Source organism: Pan troglodytes, chromosome 5 (genome assembly GCF_028858775.2).
Source record: "Pan troglodytes isolate AG18354 chromosome 5, NHGRI_mPanTro3-v2.0_pri, whole genome shotgun sequence".
NCBI classification, from domain to species: domain Eukaryota; kingdom Metazoa; phylum Chordata; class Mammalia; order Primates; family Hominidae; genus Pan; species Pan troglodytes.
Window position 1 is genome coordinate 167,199,989 of NC_072403.2, and position 18,620 is coordinate 167,218,608.

The 18,620-nt window shown below is 47.5% G+C and overlaps 1 protein-coding gene across 9 annotated transcripts in view; it reads left to right on the top strand.

Annotated features, from left to right (window-relative positions):
• The window catches only part of TIAM2 (TIAM Rac1 associated GEF 2), a 264,322-nt gene that overhangs the window by 233,534 nt on the left and 12,168 nt on the right, over nucleotides 1–18,620 (top strand). For 8 of the 9 annotated variants that reach the window (XM_009452282.5, XM_054686446.2, XM_009452286.5 and 5 more), the window contains 3 exons: nucleotides 13,638–13,817; nucleotides 17,109–17,177; nucleotides 17,756–17,881. In XM_009452282.5, the coding sequence (XP_009450557.1) occupies nucleotides 13,638–13,817; nucleotides 17,109–17,177; nucleotides 17,756–17,881 (375 nt within the window). Of the gene's footprint in view, nucleotides 1–7,710; nucleotides 7,728–13,637; nucleotides 13,818–17,108; nucleotides 17,178–17,755; nucleotides 17,882–18,620 lie in introns of those variants that run through there. The other variant, XM_054686447.2, reaches the window with a different exon arrangement.

An 18,620-nucleotide genomic window follows, 5' to 3' on the forward strand; every position in this document is an offset into this window, starting at 1 on the left:
AGAGAGTGGGATACATAAGAAATAGGAGAGTTAACTAGAAGGACTTTCCCTCCTGCTCTACTAAGTTGGAAAGGAAAGTAGATGTTTGTCTCTTAATTTGCTGTTGCACAAAGTGAAAAGATACTTGGACCAGAATTGCTGGAGCTTTCCATGCACTCACAGTGGGCTTTGGAAAAATCATTCACTCCCTTGAATCCTTATTTGTTAAGAAAGTGGGATTCCATTTCCGCAACTGTTTCATGGCTGTGAGGTGAAATGAAGACTAGGCACATGGAATGGCTTTGTAAACTGCAGGGGTGCTGAGCCAGTCTGCGGAGACTTAGCCCATGGCGAATACAATGTGTTTTAAACACATCACTTCATTTAAACCCGTTTTCCCCACAACCCTATTGAACAGATATTACCAGCCCCATTTAGCATGAGAAAACTCAAATTCAGAGATGTCAACTAGCAGGCCAGTGTGTCCTAGGCAGTGACTGTACCACGGATCGCGCCCAGCCCTGCCAGCTTCTAAAGCACTTCTTCCCATGACACCACACTGCCTAGTAAGGAGAATATGGCACTGCGTGTAGAAGAAAGGGGAGAAAACTGTGTTTAAGTATCAGACTCATGGCATATGGGTGTATTTACTCTTGAATTGATTTAAAGGTAGAGCGACTGTATTTGTGAAGTTGCAAGGTACGATGTTAGAAATCTGGACACGACTTTTTGGTTCTTTAGCTTAATTTACAAAGTTGGTTACACCCCCGTCGACAAGAGGAATCTGTGAGGATACAGAGATCCAAGGCTTATGTTGCAAAAGCAGGTAGACTGTGACAGCTGGAGAGACTCAGCAGAGGATGCAGCCTCCTCAGCAGTCTAGAAGCGCATCTAAGATGCCCAAGGAGTGTCAGCAAGGAACTGGAATAGGCGCAACTGAATTATTTTCTGAGCATCTTAGAACTATTATCAGAGCAGAGTGCTTGGTCTGTACCTGGGAGCCAGGTGCTGCTCTATTTTTTGTTTCGTTTTCTAGGTTAAGGCAGCCGGGAACCCACACGGATTACAACTAGAAAGAAAATCAATTTCTAGGGAGCCAGAGAAAGGGAGGAAGGGCTTAGTGAAGGGACAGTCTGGGCTCAGGTAGTTGGGCAGAGCTGTCCTAAGCAAAGCTGGGTGGACACAGCCTGAACTGCTAAGCCTAAGTATGTGGGATCTCCCCCTTCGAGTATGCGACTGAATTTTGTCCTCAGTTTTCTGTAGGATAGACTTTACCTGCCCAGGAAATTGGTGGCTAACGGAGATTTGTCAGAGCTCTAGTCTGTCAAGAATTTGGTTATAGTTGCTGTTATTGACACATTTTGTCTTCAAATAAAGTGATAAAGATAATCTTTTTGGCGCTTTATTGTCCAATCATGAATATATAAAAAGAAAAAAGTCTCAACTCAATACAGTCTCAGAGTATGTAACACTAAAGACCTTTCCTGGCTGGGCATGATGGCTCATGTCTGTTATCCCAAAACTTGGAGAGGCTGTTAATCAGAAGCAAAGCCATATCTTTCTTTCCGGGTGAAAAATGGGTTAGAGAAAATGCAGTTCCTGGCAGAGGAGGCATACATTAGACAGATTAGCCTTAAGGGTAGCATTGAAACTCCCAGAATTTTATGTGAAAGAGGTGGCTGGTTGTGTAGAAATGCTGCCCCGGCCCTTGAAACTTCCTTGGCAGAGAGAACATCTTATTCATTCCTGAATTCCGACCAAACTCCTGTTAAATAAGGAAACCGAGCAGAAGGCAGGCAGCGAGGACACACAAGCCCGACGTTCCTCCTGTTCCCACCGCTCTGGCACCAGCTGCTCAGTTGCTCCCTCCTGGGGAGCAGGGGCCCTCCCTGTGACTCTGGTCTGGGAAGCCCCATAGCAGTGACCATGGCGCTTCCTCTCTCCAGCATGCAGCTCTGACCTGCCTTCCTGGGCATGCCCCCTAGGCACTGAGGATTTGCCACTTGGGACATGCACGTGCTCTCTGCCTTCTCAGGGAAGTATGTCCGCATTTCCTCCAGACAGCAGGTGGCCACTGCCCACCTCCTCCCTCTCTGACCATGACTGGTGCGGCTCATTCCAGCCCTGGCCTTCTGCACGCCTCCCCTCGTTGTTACTCTTCCCATAGCCCTCGCCACTTTATTGAGATACTGAGTTTTGCTGTCACTGTGCCTGTTGCCTCTTTCTGCCTTTTATCCCCACACCCAGAACAGAGCCTGGCAGACAGGAGGTGCCCAGTAAGAAACTGCTGATGAGATGAATTTGACTGTTCTTGCCCTTCCTTTGGGGCACTCGGAAAATTTATTCTTCCATACCTGTAAAAATAGAAGAACTTGAGACATTGAATGCCCTGTGCAAATTATAACTTTCATTGAGCCCTGGCCTTTGTGGAATCCTTGTACTATGCTAAGTATTTTTACATATTTTATCTCACTGAATGCTCTTGACCACCCTTTAAATGTGACCCCTGCTTTTATAGGCAAGTAAACTGAGTCATGGAGCAGTTAGCCATGATCACACAGCTGGTCATGGCCATGGCCAAGGTTTGTTGTAACTCCAGAGCCTGTGTGCCTAAGTCTCCTGTCTTGAAAGAAGTAATTGTTGAAAAGCTTAGTCTCAAGCACATTCTGAGGCCCTTGGTGTGAGTTTCACACTTACAGTGGGATCGTGAAAGGGGGCAGAGCCCAGGTGTATTAATTCATTTTCATACCACTGTGAAGAAATACCCGAGACTGGGTAATTTATAAAGAAAAAGAAGTTTAATGGACTCACAGTTCCACATGACTGGGGAGGCCTCACAATCATGGGGGAGGGTGAAGGAGGAGCAAAGTCACATCTTACATGGCGGCAGGCAAGAGAGCGTGTGCAGGGGAACTGCCCTTTATAAAACCATCAGATCTCGTGAGACTTATTCACTATCACGAGTACAGCATGGGAGAAACCCACCCCCATGATTCAATTACCTCCCACTGGGTCCCTCCCATGACACATGGGAATCATTACAATTCAAGGTGAGATTTGGGTGGGGACACAGAGCCAAACCATATCACCAGGTGACACCTGTACCACCAAGAGTACAAATCCACCACATAGCCCATCATGCTGTCACCTGTAAGCTGTGTGTCCAGTAGGCAACAGGGGCTGCTGAACTCACCTCCAGGTGGGTCTCCTCCACCCACCCCTGCTCTCCCCTGAGCTCGTCTCCTTCACAGAAAGTTCACCACCTCATGCCCCTCCCTTGTCTTTGTGGTGTCCACAGTTCCTAACTCGCACCTGCCAGACCCTGCCTCTCTGTCCTGCCTTGGGCCACAGTTACACTGGCCTTCAATTCCTGACACACTCTGTGCTTCCCCCAGCCCCAAGCTGTGCACAGTTTAGCTGACTTTAACCCTGGCTCCAGTGTTAGCTGTTCCTGTCCTTGCTTCAACCAGAGTAGCTCTCTCTGTTGTGTTTCCATAGGACCCCCCACTTTCGGCACTGGTCACCTTTGAATGACTTGCTTAAAGCTTGTCTTCCCAGCCAGACTCAAGGAGCGATTATGCCAGTCTTGTTCATCACTGTGTCTTCATGGAAGCAGAATGTCTTATCAGGCCTTTTCTGCCTCAAATAATTTTTTTTAAGTGGTAGGAAAAGATTCCATTAAAAATTGTAAAAATTCAACCGCTATAAAAAAATGAGAAAACTCAGATAAGCCAAAAGATTAAAATAACTTGAAAGGCAGAGTTAACCACTGCATTTATTATACATGTAGTTCAATTTTATAAAAATCTATGCATACATATTTATATATAGTAAATATACATAAAATTACTTTTAAATTACTTTAAAATGGCAGACCTACTTTTTTTTTTTTTTGAGATGGAGTCTCGCTCTGTCACCCAGGCTGGAGTACAGTGGCAAGATCTTGGCTTACTGCAACCTCTGCCTCCCGGGTTCAAGCAATCCTCCCAACTCAGGTCCTGAGTAGCTGGGATTACAGGTGTGTGCCACCAAGCCTGGCTAATTTTTTTTTTTTTTTTGTATTTTTAGTAGAGATGGGGTTTCACCATGTTGGCCAGGCTGGTCTCAGACTCCTGACATCAAGTGATCCGCCCACCTTGGCCTCCCAGAGTGCTGGGATTATAGGCGTGAGCCACTGCACCCGGCCGTACTTTCTTCCCTTACCAGTAAATCACGTCCTTCTCTTCTGGTCAGCAGATGTTGGTCTCTGGCATCACTGGCAGCTGCTGCATATGGCTCCTCTTCATACTGCAATTTCTTTAGGTGACTGTTTACTTTCACAGTTTATGTTCTCATTCTGCCCAGGAAATAGAACCTTTGGAAATGGAACTTCTAGTCTAGAAGACAAATAATATGGGGCTCTTTGGAGCAGCATTTCTTCCTCCTTTTTGTACCATTTTGATAAATATAAAAATTTCATACAATTTCCCTGGAGTATTTAGTGTATCACTATAAAATGAATGGTTTGTCCTCAACTTTAAATGTCTCTAGTCATCTTGAACCTGCTTTTTAACTCCCACTGCACCCTGCCAAGGGGCTGACGTGCTGCCCTTTTCCTCCTCCACTCCACGGAGCATGCCAGTCCAGGAGAAACTGGATGTGGTGTTGCCCTCTATCAGCCTGTGGGCCCTGCCAGCTTCCCCCCAAGCACTAAACAGAGTTCAGCCCTGAAATCCCGACCTGGCTGCAGTGGGGTGGCCCAGGGTAGCTGCAGCTGGATGTGCAGACCAGGGGCCCCTTGTTCCCACTGTGCAGTCCAGATGTGCAGGATCCACCTCCACTCAAGAGCATCATCTGTGTTGGGCACGGTGGCTTGCGCCTGTAATCCCAGCATTTTGGGAGCACGTGGCAGGTGGATCACCTGAGGTCAGGAGTTTGAGATCAGCCTGACCAACATGATGAAACTGAAACCCTGTCTCTACTAAAAATACAAAGATTAGCCAGGCTTGGTGGCACGCACCTGTAATCCCAGCTACGTGGGAGGCTGAGGCAGGAGAATTGCTTGAACCTGGGAGGCAGACGTTGCAGTGAGCCGAGATCGTGCCACTGCACTCCCGCCTGGGTGACAGAGTGAGACTCCGTCTCAAAAAAAAAAAACAAAAAACAAAAACTGGGGAAGTCATCATTCAGCCCTCTGTGGTCCTTCCAGATTCCATCCCTGCCAGTGATATTTGGGGATAATACTAGATCTTTCTGTAAGTTAGAGAGTGACTTTTACGAAGTTCAGAGTGAGTTGAGAAAAAGTCCTTCGTGCAATTTTTAGTCTTTTTTTTCCCGTTTTCCTAAAGGGAACTTTTCTGACTTAATGAATTTGCTTGAATGTGACAGCTGACAGTGTCATTGCGCTCTGAGATTATTTAGTAGTGCAGCCTCCTCATGCCTTCCAGACAATGAACTGGGAATATTGTAAGTGCTCAGTGTATGAGAACGCAAACCATATAAACCACACCCTTTCTGGGGCTTGACTTTCCTTAAGGATAACTGACCGTTTATCCCAGGCCTAAATGTATTTTGTATTTTTTCTAGCATTCTATTTCGGTGCAGGAGGAGCAGCAGAACCCTAGTTCTTCTGACTGATGTCCTGGTTTGGGGAAACTCTGAGGACATGAGACTTGGATTCAGTCCAGGCTGATGGCTCAGCACAGAGTGGGTCAGGATTCAGTCCAGGCCTATGGCTCAACACACAGTGGGCCAGCATGCGGAGGGAGAGGGGACCGTGGGGGGCAGCCAGGGATCTGCCGAAAGATCATACTGCAAAGTGACGGGACCAGCTCACCGAACAGCGTGGCAGTCTCTTTCCTAGTAGCTTTCTATGTTGGTTACGTCTGTTACGGATCCCCCCCAACATACTTTTCCTCTAAAGCAGGAATTGAAATGTAGTACACGCTGCAAATGCTGTCCTTCATCCTTGTTTCTGTATGCCACATTACCCCAAATTACGCAGCACTTTTAAACCTTTTTTCTTAGACTGAAAGTGTTTTCTGAGCCCAAGCAACACAAACAGGTGCCTTTGACAAGAGTTTGCAGTACCCAGAATCCCTAAATGAGGCCATAGCTGCACCCTGAGCCAGGAAAGGCGGGCACGTAGCTCAGCTTCTGATGCAGTGGACTCCTGCCACGTATTTCATGCAGTAGCTACAAAATTTCAGGCATAGTCTTGAAATAGTTCTGGGTAATGTGATGTACCTATCCCGTAGTAGTTTAAAGATTCCAAAACTCACAGGAAGGTTGAAAGGCCTCAGGCTGTGGTGTCTCTGAATAAGACAAAAGAGAATATCAAAGTTGTTGTGATCAAGGGAACAGATTTCACAAACTGTCATCAAGAGGAGGCCGTCATGGTATTTTTCTAATGAAAAGTATTGCACTGAGCCCAGGTTAGAAGGTTCATCTGAGTGACTCAGAGCTTGGTTTGACAAAGACTCTGTCCTTCAAAGACCGTCAAAGAGGGTCTGGGCGAGCTGCTTGATCGTCCTAAGCAGTTTTCTTGCCACTCCTAAGAAATGGGTTTATGGGCTCCTTGAAAATAGACAAGAAAATGTCCTTATCCATACATTAAAACACAAATAACTGCTTAGACATCTGCCTGAATTCAGAGCTCTTGAGTGGGATGCTCCTCATCTATAAATAAGATAAAATCATTTTCAAGCAGGGATCAACCTTAGTATAACGTTAAAAACCTGAACTAAAGGCCCGGCATGGTGGCTCACGCCTATAATCCCAGCAGTTTGGTGGGAGGATCGCTGGAGTTCAGGAGTTTGAGACCAGCCTGGGCAACATAGTGAGACCCTCCCTTCTCTACTAAAAATCAAAAGAATTAGCTGGGTGTGGTGGCATGCGCCTGGAGTTCCAGCTGCTTAGGAGGCTGAGGTGGGAGGGTTGCTTAATTTCAGGAGTTTGAGGCTGCAGTGAGCTATGATTGTACCACAGCACTCCAGCCTGGGTGGCAGAGTGAGACCCTGTCTCAAAAAAACAAAACAAAAACAATTTGAGAGAAAATTTTTTTTCGGGGGAGGGGGGTTGGGGTTCAATATCATTGCTTTTCCAGATAGCATAATTTTTGGAAAAAATGTTTTTATTTAATCTTTTTAGGACTTCTTAAAGAAAATATTGGTTTCATGCTCTTTTATGAAAGCTGAGGCCTGTGATGGACCCAAGTTTGTAGCATTGATTGCTACAAACTGGAAAAAACCAATCTGAGGCCCCCATTTCAAGTGCCCGTGTTTTTTATTCTGCATATGCACATCCTGTTAGGCCACTGAATCCTCACACACTCCCAGCCCTAACTTATGATCATCTGTCTTTTGCTTTTATTTATTTACTTTTAGAGATAGAGCCTCACTCTGTCACTCAGTGGTGTCATCATAACTCACTGTAACCTTGAACTCCTGCCTCAGCATCCTGAGTGGCTGGGACCACAGGCATGTGCCACCATAGCCAGCTAATCTTTTTATCTTTTGTAAAGATGGGTTTCCCTATGTTGTCCAGGATAGTCTTGACCTCCTGGGCTCAAGCCATCCTCCTGACTTAGCCTTCTGAGTAGCTGGGACCATAGGCGTGTGCCACCATGGCCGGCTAATTTTTTTTTTATCTTTTGTAGCGATGGGTTTCCCTTATGTTGTTCAGGCTGGTCTTGAACTCCTGGGCTCAAATGATCCACCTGCCTCATTCTCCTAAAGTGTTGGGATTACAGGCATGAGCCACTGTGCCAGGTCAGTCTTTTGCTTTTAAAGCAGCATTCCTGGGGTGGGGGTGGAATAGGCTCAATAGATGTCCCAGTTGTCTGCAAATGAGCTGTTTTTGCCTCTCTAAGCAGAGGTGGTCTCCAGAGGCAGGTGGCTGCATCCCTAGAACACCTGGGGCCAGGAGAGCCCTGACCACATGGGAGGCAGAGGCAGCAGGAGGCATGAGGAACTAGATTGCTTTGCCTGTGCTCTGCTAAATACCTGGGAGTGGCAGGGGCTGTGCGGACAGCTAGAGAGGGGAACAGAGCTAGAGACGGAGCACAGCTAGAGATGGAGCACAGCTAGAGACAGAGCAGAGCTAGAGAGGGGAACAGAGCTAGAGACGGAGCACAGCTAGAGATGGAGCACAGCTAGAGACAGAGCAGAGCTAGAGAGGGGAACAGAGCTAGAGATGGAGCAGAGCTAGAGAGGGGAACGGGCCCTGTGCCATTTAAGGTCTCGCTGAAGCCTCCTTGCCCCTCAGCTGGAAAGCCCTGGAGAGTCATGGTAAAGCTGCAATGCTGGCATGTTCTGTGAGAAACCTCCCAACTGTGCCTTGTGCACAGCAGCTGCTCAGCAAACACGCGTTTCCTTTTCTTCTTGACCCAAACGGCAATTTTAGCAGTTACTTGATGGAATAGGCATTCCTGCTGCCTTTTCATCAGGAAGGACACTGAAGACTTAGAATCGAGACTTGCCCAGGAGTGCACAGAAGGCTGGGGGTTGAGCCTGGACTGCAGCCCAGGCCTTCTGACTCTCATCTGTGCTTTTCAGGCCTATCACCATATATGCATGTGAAGATATCCCAGCCCAGATAATCACTGTTCCTATAAAGTGCTGATCAGGTTCACCCAGAATGTCCCTCTAATGTTTATAAACATCACGAACAATGGATGAACTGAAATGTAATCACCCAAGTGACTCCTTCAGATACAATCTGAAAAGACACACTTATAATTACTCTTCTCCCTTTGGGGGCCCTGCCTCCTTTTGGTCCCAAGTAATCCTCACCAACTCCTTTAGACAACAGCTAAAATGTTAAGTGTACAAAAGGTGGCTTTCTAGCACTTGAACACTTAATTGTGGTACTTTAAGAAGTAAATCTGCTATGAAAAATCTCAGCTAACATTCACTTTTTGGGAGTTAATCTTACCAGAAAAGTTCATAAAGTGAATTCTGTTTTTCTAAAATGGCAAGATACTTTATTTGTAAGATCTCGTTACTTTAACACTGCATTGTTAGGTGTGATTTTTGACATCCCAGTAAAGCAAAGCCATAATCTCACCAGATGCCATTTAACTTATGATGTATTTTATCAGATCTTATTTTATACAGTATATTCAAGCTTAATATAGATTCTATAGCCCTGGGAACTGTTAGTTTTCAGGACTGCAGAATTATATTGTCTGAGCTTGTGGTGCAAATCCCAGTACAGAGATTTCAAATCAGTGAGTCTTGGAGTCCGAGTATTATCATCGTGAACGTTTTAGCTCAGTTCATAGGAGGCCACAACCAGAACACCAGAGTCATGGCTGTGATTCCATCGATTTCCTGTAGCTCGTGAGCTCAGTCCACATACCTCAGTGGGGACCCTGGGACAGGTGATCCCACTGGAGCCAGCACCACTCCCAGAAATCCAAGCAGAACGCGAGCTGTATGAAGAGTAGACCAGCAGTTCTCATGCAGGCCACACATTAGCAACACCAGGGGGAGTTTTTTAAGAAACACCCATGACAGCCGGGCATGGTGGCTCATGCCTGTAATCCCAGCACTTTGGGAGGCTGAGGTGGGCAGATCACCTGAGGTCAGGAGTTTAAGACCAGCCTGGCCAACAGGGCAAAACCCTGTCTCTACTAAAAATACAAAAATTAGCCAGGTGTGGTGGTGGGCACTTGTAATCCCAGCTACTTGGGAGGCTGAGGCAGGAGAATTGCTTGCACCCGGGAGGAGGAGGTTGCAGTGAGCTGAGATCGTGCCACTGCACTCCAGCCTGGGTGACAGAGCAAGACTCTGTCTCAAAAAAATAAAATAAAATAAAAGAGCAAGTCATATCTTACGTGGATGGCAGCAGGCAAAGAGAGCTTGTGCAGAGAAACTCCTGTTTTTAAAATCATCAGATCTTGTGAGATCTATTCACTATTACAAGAACAGCATGGGAAAGGCCCACCCCCATGATTCAATCATCTCCCACTGGGCCCCTCCCACAATACATGAGAATTATTTATGGGAGCTACAAGATGGGATTTAGGTAGGGACACAGAGCCAAACCATATCATTTTGCCCTGGCCCCTCCCAAATCTCATATCTTCACATTTGAAAACCAATCATGCCTTCCCAACAGTCCCCCAAAGTCTCAACTCATTTCAGCATTAACTGAAAAGTCTACAGTCTAAAATCTCATCCCAGAGAAGGCAAGTCCCTTCCACCTATGAGCCTGTAAAATCCAAAGCAAGTTAGTTACTTCCTAGATACAATGGGGGTACAGGCATTGGGTAAATACAGCCATTCCAAATGGGAGAAATTGGCCAAAATAAAGGGGCTTCAGGCCCCATGCAATTCCGAAATCCAGCAGGACAGTGAAATCTTAAAGCTCCAAAATGATATCCTTTGACTCCATGTCTCACATCCAGGTCACACTGATGCAAGAGGTGGGTTCTCATGGTCTTGGGTAGCTCTGTCCCTGTGGCTTTAAAGGATACAGCCTCCCTCCTGGCTGCCTTCACAGGCTGGTGTTGAGTATCTACAGCTTTGCCAGGCACAGGGTGCAAGATGTCAGTGGATCTGGGCTCTGGAGGATGGTGGCCCTCTTCTCACAGCTCCACTAGGCAGTGCCCCAGTAGGGACTCTGTGTGGGGCTCCAACCCCACATTTCCCTTCTGCACTGCCCTAGTGGAGGTTCTCCATGAGAGCCCTGCCCCTGCAGCAAACTTCTGCCTGGACATCCAGGCATTTCCACACATTCTCTGAAATCTAGGCAGAGGTTCTGAAACCCCAATTCTTGACTTATGTGCACTGGCAGGCTCAACACCACATGGAAGCTGTCAAGGCTTGAGACTTGCACCCTCTGAAGCCATGGCCCAAGCTCTGTGTTGGCTCCTTTCAGCCATGGTTGGAGTGGCTGGGACTCAGGGCACCAATTCCCTGGGCTGAACACAGCATGGGGACCCTGGGCTTGGCCCAGGAAACCACTTTTTCCTCCTAGGCCTCCAGGCCTGTGATGGGAAGGGCTGCCAAGACCTCTGACATGCCCTGGAGACATTTTCATCATTGTCTTGGGGATTAACATTCAGTCCCTCTTTACTTATGCAAATGTCTGCAGCCAGCTTAGATTTCTCTTCAGAAAATGGGATTTTCTTTTCTATTGCATTGTCAGGCTACAAATTTTCCAAAGTTTTATGCTCTGCCTCCTCTATAAGGCTGAATGCCTTTACCAGCACTCAAGTCACATCTTGAAAGCTTTGCTGCTTAGAAATTTCTTCTCCCAGATACCTTAAATCATCTCTCAAGTTCAAAGTTCCACAAATCTCTAGGGCAGGGGCAAAATGCCGCCAATCTGTTGGCTAAAACATAACAAGAGTCAGCTTTGCTCCAGTTCCCAACAAGTTCCTCATCTCCATCTGAGACCACCTCAGCCTGGACCTTATTATTCATTTCACTATCAGCATCTTTGTCAAACCCATTCAACAAGTCTCTAGGAAGTTCCAAACTTTTCCACACTTTCCTGTCTTCTTCTGAGCCCTCCAAACTGTTCCAACCTCTGCCTGTTACCCAGCTCTGAAGGTGCCTCCACATTTTCAGTTATGTTTTCAGCAGTGCCCCCGACTCAAAAGAGAAGCGATTCTACTGAAGGAGCTCAGCCATCTGGGAGTTCCCGTGGCAGACATCTGTTAGGGTCTCACCCTTACCTGCCCCTTGAGGTAGGCCTGGAACGTTACTGGGCTCCTTTTCCCACTGCACCTTTGGCACATTCTCTGGTTCTCCCTTGGAGCACGCTCCCTCCAGGACATGTCACAACCCTTTCACCGAAGCCTTCCTGGACAACCGATTCTAAAATGCTGCCTCTATTCATTTAATGTTTATTATAACTCTTCATTTGTTCCACAGAAGTCTTTGTTGATTCCAGACTGCCTTAGGCTATGCTTTGGGGTTTCCAGCCTTGGTGAGTCTTACCTCTTTGTGTAGGAACTGTTTCTACTTCTTTGGAGAAAAGCAGGCCCTCAATTGATGACCACTGAATTGAACTAAAAGACTAGCCAGAGGTCAATGTTGAGTTTTAATGTGGATTGTATATTTCCATCATATGACAACACTGTGTTGGTGGGGGTTGGGGCATAGAACAGAGAGGGCAGTTGAGAGTGGCCTCTTTTTATTTTGGGGTGCTTCAGTTTGTCAAGAGACAGACTGTATAAAAAGCATGCATCAGGCTACCAAGTTTGACCAACATGCTTGTGTAAGCTTTCTGCAATATCCAAGGAAAGAAAATGAATTATGTGAATATTAAGAGATGCTCCTGAGAAGTTCAGCTTCTTACCCAAGACAGAGATGGATAGAGGTCAGGCATGAAGGCATTTAAGCTGAAAAAAGGAGGGTTTTTTAGTTGACAGTCAGAAAGTTGCTGGCTGTTAATGGATGCCAGTCATTTGTGTTGGGACTCAGCTGCATTGTTCAGTAAGAATTTCAGTGCAGCGGAGGTGGGCTGAGGAGTACTTCCTGTGCTGGCCAGTGAGCTGGCTGCTGGCGGAGATGTGAAAGAAAGAAGCCACCCTGCCCTCACTGGGCTTCCAGATGGGGAGGTGGTGAAGTGGGGTGGAGATGTGAGGGTGGAATGGAAAGAATGAGAAGTAAAAGGACACTTTGTAATCTGACCCTGCTCCAGCAACTGTGGAAGCGTTTCAGGGTAGACACCTGTGAGGCTTTCCAGCCAAAGTCTGGTGGATACAGATAGGCTGTCCTTGAGAAGGCGGCAGCACATGGTGCTTCTGTCTGAATAGGAGCTTGTGCCAAAGGCCAGTGGTCCCCCCAGACGGTCATGTTCCTTCTTGTCTCTTCATCTATGTGATTCCTTTCCCATGACTGGGAGCGAGTATTTCCTCTGAGCCCACATTCCCTAGGCCTGGCCCTGGCTCCCTGCTAAGACCAGCTTAGCTCCCTCCTCGCAGAGGTTTCCTCTGGGGCTGGTTGATCCCTGGCCTCTCATCCTCGCCAGGCCTTCTGTGTCCTCTGCTCCCTGCCTGTGTGCTCTGCAGGGCTCTGCACCCCTTTAGGGTGAGGGTGTTACCATCTTCATCTGCTTCTACTCCATTACCAGCATGTGCACCAGCTCAAGACTTTCTCACTCATAATTCTACTTGCCACAAGACTGTGGAGCTGAGCGGTTAGATTGGAGGGCAGAACTCCAGGCCCACTGTGGCCAGGTCGTCCTGTAATTGCTCTTGGGCTGTGCCTCTCTTGAGTCTCTCCGGGCTGTTCTGTGTGGGAGATGGAAAACTGGATTAGGCCAACCATTGAGGGGACTGGGTGGGCCTGTTGAGGCCATCTGCTCTTGTTGCTCCCTAGAAAGCCATAACTTCTTGATTTCAGAGCTACCTCACCTTGACTGCAGAGGGTTAGCCCTAGGCAATGACTCTGTAATTTCAGGTCCAAAGACACATCTAACAGCTGATGTGACAATGGAGAGCCTCGTGTGTAAACTGAACATGAGTGTGGGCGCACATCTTCCTTACTCAGATCTGAAATGATAGCCAGAGGGGTTTGAGGTGAATGAAACCCTTTGCCCTACACAGAGGCCCCTCTGAGATTCCTGCTGAGCACAGACGGAGACACTTGGTGCCCTTGGGGGCAGCGGATACTATCAGGGAGGGGCCCGTGCATTATTTTCCACCTCTTATCCTCTCTCAGAGTGCTGAGCAGATCACTGCACTGTGCAGGAGTTTTAACGACAGTCAGGCCAACGGCATGGAAGGACCGCGGGAGAGTCAGGATCCTCCTCCGAGGCCTCTGGCCCGCCACCTGTCTGATGCAGACCGCCTCCGCAAAGTCATCCAGGAGCTTGTGGACACAGAGAAGTCCTACGTGAAGGTAAGGGAAGAGCTGGGCATTTATGCATTCGTGCCTCTTTGATGATGGCGAGTGGTATGCTGGCAGAGGTCCCCAGATCACCTCTGCCCAGGACACCTGCCACTCCCCAGGGGGGGACACCTGCTCCTTGAATCAGTGAATTGCTCAAGGAAGGGAGGGGAAGAGTGAGAGGGTGGAAGAGCTGAGGAGACTCAGAAAAAAATTAGATCCTTGGCTTATTTTGTTACCAAGGTAGCTTTCACTATGGAAACAGATGTTCTGGTTTGTCATTTGCAATCTGTGGGAAGGGAGTCTGTACTGGTTTAGTATAAGGGGAGAGAGATCATTTTAGGTGATGAGGAACTTGGGAACAATCTGTACATACGTGACGGCTGATCCAGGCCCCACAGTCCTGGCGGTGGCCCGGGCCAGCCCTGCCTGGTGGTTGTCATCGTGTAGAACTGGGACGCACGCACTAGGTAGTGGTCAGCACGTGGGAATATCCTTGCACCATTATGAAGGGGCAGTTGCCGAGTATCTTGAGTACCCGAAGAATTCATTTATCCATCTCATAAGCCCCCAGTCAGTGGTTTGAGAAAGATTTTATGAAGAATACAGGAGCCTGGGGAGCAGAGTTCTTTTGCTTTGTTTCCTGGAGCTTTGGGGCCATCTGAAGCTCGCTTCATTTGTCAGTTACTGAAGCAGCGCGGCACGGTGCGGTGGGCTGAGGGTCCAGGCCCGGCTTTGCCTCCGTCTGGCTGTATGGTGGATGGCCCCCTTCAACTCCCTTATTTGGGGTCTGAGACACTCGGTCCCCCTTCTTCTCTAAATGTCTTCCAACTCTGACGTGCTGAGTCCATGAATTAAGGCTTGGCACACACGTGCGGCTATTACCTTGCTCTGCAAGACAGATCTGAGCTTCCCCTTTTGTTGATGTCACTGTTTTACCAGGACTTCACCTAAGGCCTTATTCACAGGTAGCTTCCCAAAGCCCCTTCTTTTGGCCTCAGAGGGGAGAAAGGAAAGTTAGGAGAGATGACAGTTTAGTTTCATTTTCCATTATGTCTTGTCCTGCATCCAGGGTGTGGAGATGAAGTGAACAGCCAGGCTGTTCAGACCCAAGTTCTGAATAATCCCATCTCCACAGTCACCTTTTTCCAAGTCGCTGTGTGGCGCTGTAGATATTTTGGAAGCTTCAGAGCCCTTCTGACATCTTGAGGATAGTCATGGAGCTCTTGCCCCCAGAGTTAAGGGCAGAGTTGAGAGGAGAATCGATGTCCCTTTTTGGTAATAGTGTTGTTAGAATTTCCTGTTAGGCCGCGCTGTACCGGGAGGGTCATTTCAGTGACAGGCTGGCAGAGTACTCAGATGGTGTCATGGGTGAAGTAGACAAGGACCGACTCTCCCTTCTCTCTGCAAGAAACCTGCACTTTGTTTTCTTAGGGCCCCCTGGGTTGCAGCCCTTTGCCCCCGCAGCTCCGCGCGGACCTGACCTTGCTGCCCAGGAAGTCCTCCCAGGCAGCACCAGCCTGTGAGGCATGACTGCCAGGCCCCAACACCCTCGGACAAAATAACCCACACTTGGCACCTGTTGTGATTCACACACACACCACCGTTTCTTCATTTCTTTTTTGTTGCTGACGTTTAACACAGAATCTTGTTGTTTTTTAACCTGGATCCCCTGCATGCTCCTTGAAATTTTTGACATCTATGTGTTCCCTGAGATATGACTCAGTAACTTCCGTCATCTCCCTTCTCTGAGCGGTCTGGCGTGGAATATGGTGAGGGAAGGCCAGGGAGGTTTTTATGGTGAAAGCATCCATGTCACAGGCCTTGCCTTTTGCTCTCTGAACTAAGGCCAGAAAGTTCTGGGGGTGCTTTGGGCTTTATAAAGCTCTGGGTCTTAGATTCCCCTCTTGGGAAGTGAGGGAGTTATTATAGCTGACTTTGCAGTCAACTGCCTCTAGTATTTTAGGACTCAAAATTCTTCAGAATAAAAGAGAAATCTTTTCTATCGCTGAACTATATCCTGGTCTTGCCTTCAAATTATTATTATTATTATTTTGGAGATGGAGTCTCGCTCTGTCACCCAGGCTGGAGTGCAGTGGCATGATCTTGGCTCACTGCAACCTCCACCTCCTGACTTCAAGAGATTCTCCTGCCTCAGCCTCCTGAGTAGCTGGGACTACAGGCACCCGCCACCACACCCAGCTATTTTTTTTTCTTTTTTTAGTAGAAACAGGGTTTCACCATGTTGGCTTGGCTGGTCTTGAACTCCTGACCTCAGGTGATCCACCCGCCTCTGCCTCCCAAAGTGCTGGGATTACAGGCATGAGACACCATGCCCGGCTTTGGCTTCAAATTATTAAACAAAATCTTTCGCTCATGGGTTTTGTAACTGCAGTCTACTCCCACTATACTGTCCTGCTGGAACCTCGTTTGCAAGAGACCCAAATATGGCTTAGAGTTTAGCCATTAGAGCTGCAGCTCTGTGGGAGTTTTTTTATTGCCTTTGAATATGTGAGTTTGAGATTCTGTGAATCAGTCAACCCCAAAGTTGAAGGGCTCCCCAGATCTTGACCCTCCCAGCTCCATGCTGGACCTCTCACTGTGCTCCCTGAGGCAGAAGAGGCCAGGAGCTGGGGTGCACCTGACACCAGTGCCACCCAGACCCCCTTCCTCTGCAGGGAAGTGAGTGCCCCTGCTGCAGTGGCCTGAAGAAAGGGTGTTTCTGTCACCAAGACACTTACCTAAGCAGAGGGAATGATCGAGCTGTAAAGGTGTGGAATCCAGCTGTTGCCTGTATTGTGATATTAAACTCTTTGAATTAGGTGAGCAATAATCACTACTTTTGGGGTCAGGAATTTCAACAAAGGCTGGGTGTGCTGGCTCACGCCTGTAATGCTAGCACTTTGGGAGGCCAAGGCAGGAGGATCACCTGAGGTCAGGAGTTCGAGACCAGCCTGACCAACATGGTGAAACCCTGCCCCTACTAAAAATACAAAAATTAGCTGAGTGTGGTGGAGCACACCTGTAGTCCCAGCTATGTGGGAGGCTGAGGCAGGGGAATCTCTTGAACCCAGGAGGCAGAGGTTGCAGTGAGCTGAGATCATGCCACTGCAGCCTGGGTGACAGAGCAAGACTCCGTCTCAAAAAAAAAAAAAAAAAAAAAAAAAAAAGAATTTCAACAAGGCATAAACTTCATTATCCTGATGGGAGCCTTGGGAGCTGCTGCCAGGTTGCTGCTACCCAAATCTCATGGGTATTTTGGAGACTAAAGCGTTGAAGACACTTTCTTCTATTTTCTTTCAGGATTTGAGCTGCCTCTTTGAATTATACTTGGAGCCACTTCAGAATGAGACCTTTCTTACCCAAGATGAGGTAAATAAAATCACCTTCCTTCTGTCCAGTGATCCACAGGTTAGTCTCTGTTTGCCTTTTAGCAGAACTCCTATGAGAGTATCTCTGCTGATCCCAAAAGAACATCCCAAGACTTAACGGTCTTCTGAGAGTCCCAGGCATAGCCTCCTCCTAAACCACTGCTGTGGCCTCGGCTGCATGACCCAGTGGCAGAGTGTTTACAAAGGCAGAGGGACGGTTATGGTCTTTTTGAGGTAGAAGAGAGTGTGATCAGAAATTCCTTTTCAATACATACCTTTGTAATGTGAAACCACATAATCAGTTCTACTGACTTACATTTTTCTTAATTTGAATTCTGAGAATTTTACATCCACTTAAAAATTTACTGTAGTAATAGAGAATTATGGGGGATGGAGCTGTGAAACTTTCTATGTATAAGCCATATCCCATAATGAATGTGCTGTCTTCTTAAAGGATTTACTTTCTGTGTGCTTTTCCGTGAAGAATTTCCTTGTGATTTATTTGTGGGCCTAAGAGTTAGCGTGGTGTCCTGAACTTCATGGCTAATCCCCTCATTTCAAATCCTGATCTTCACATAGATGGAGTCACTTTTTGGAAGTTTGCCAGAGATGCTTGAGTTTCAGAAGGTGTTTCTGGAGACCCTGGAGGATGGGATTTCAGCATCATCTGACTTTAACACCCTAGAAACCCCCTCACAGTTTAGAGTAAGTATCTCAGATTTAGGCTTAAAGTAAAAAATACGTGGCTATGGTGCACAATTCTCTCATGAGAAAGAATTTCTTGTCCTGTGACTATTGACTATTTATTGTCCTGTGACTATTTCCTTGCACCGTTTTCCTCTGTCAGGTGGTAAAGGAAGGCTGCATTTTTTTTTTGTTTTTCCTGGCGCAGGTGCTTTTGGTAGTCAGAAGTCCGGCAGCACCTCCCGCCTGGTTGTTGACCACGCACGTGCTCTTTTCTCAGCTGCTGTGAAGGATATCCAGGGTGGTTGCTTCTGAAACCAGAGCTCCTACCCTGTGTGCCCAATCCTTCTTCCCCGTGGTCATGTGGATCTGGGATTAAGAGAATAGGTTTCTAATTGCTGGGCTCAAGCCCTCTCTTCTATGAAGCACCAGTGCTCCATAGCATCCGTGTAAGCCGCAGTGTGGCAGGAAGCCCCTCCAAGGGGACCTGCAACCATGCAGACAGCACCACTCTCCCCAAGCAATGCAGAGTTGGCTTTATTAGTGAACCTCTTGGATTGTTTACATCCCACCTTGTCAGCTGTATTTTTATAGAACTTTCTTTGTTTCTTGTCCTTGGATTGCACACTGTCAGTAGGCTCTGCCGCTGGAAACTTTGCAGTCAAGCTAGAGACCTGCCAGGGGAGCGCCTGGGCTGTTCCCCACCTCCTGTGTGGATGGAGCAGGTCTGAACTTCTCCAAGGCATTAGTGCTATGGAAT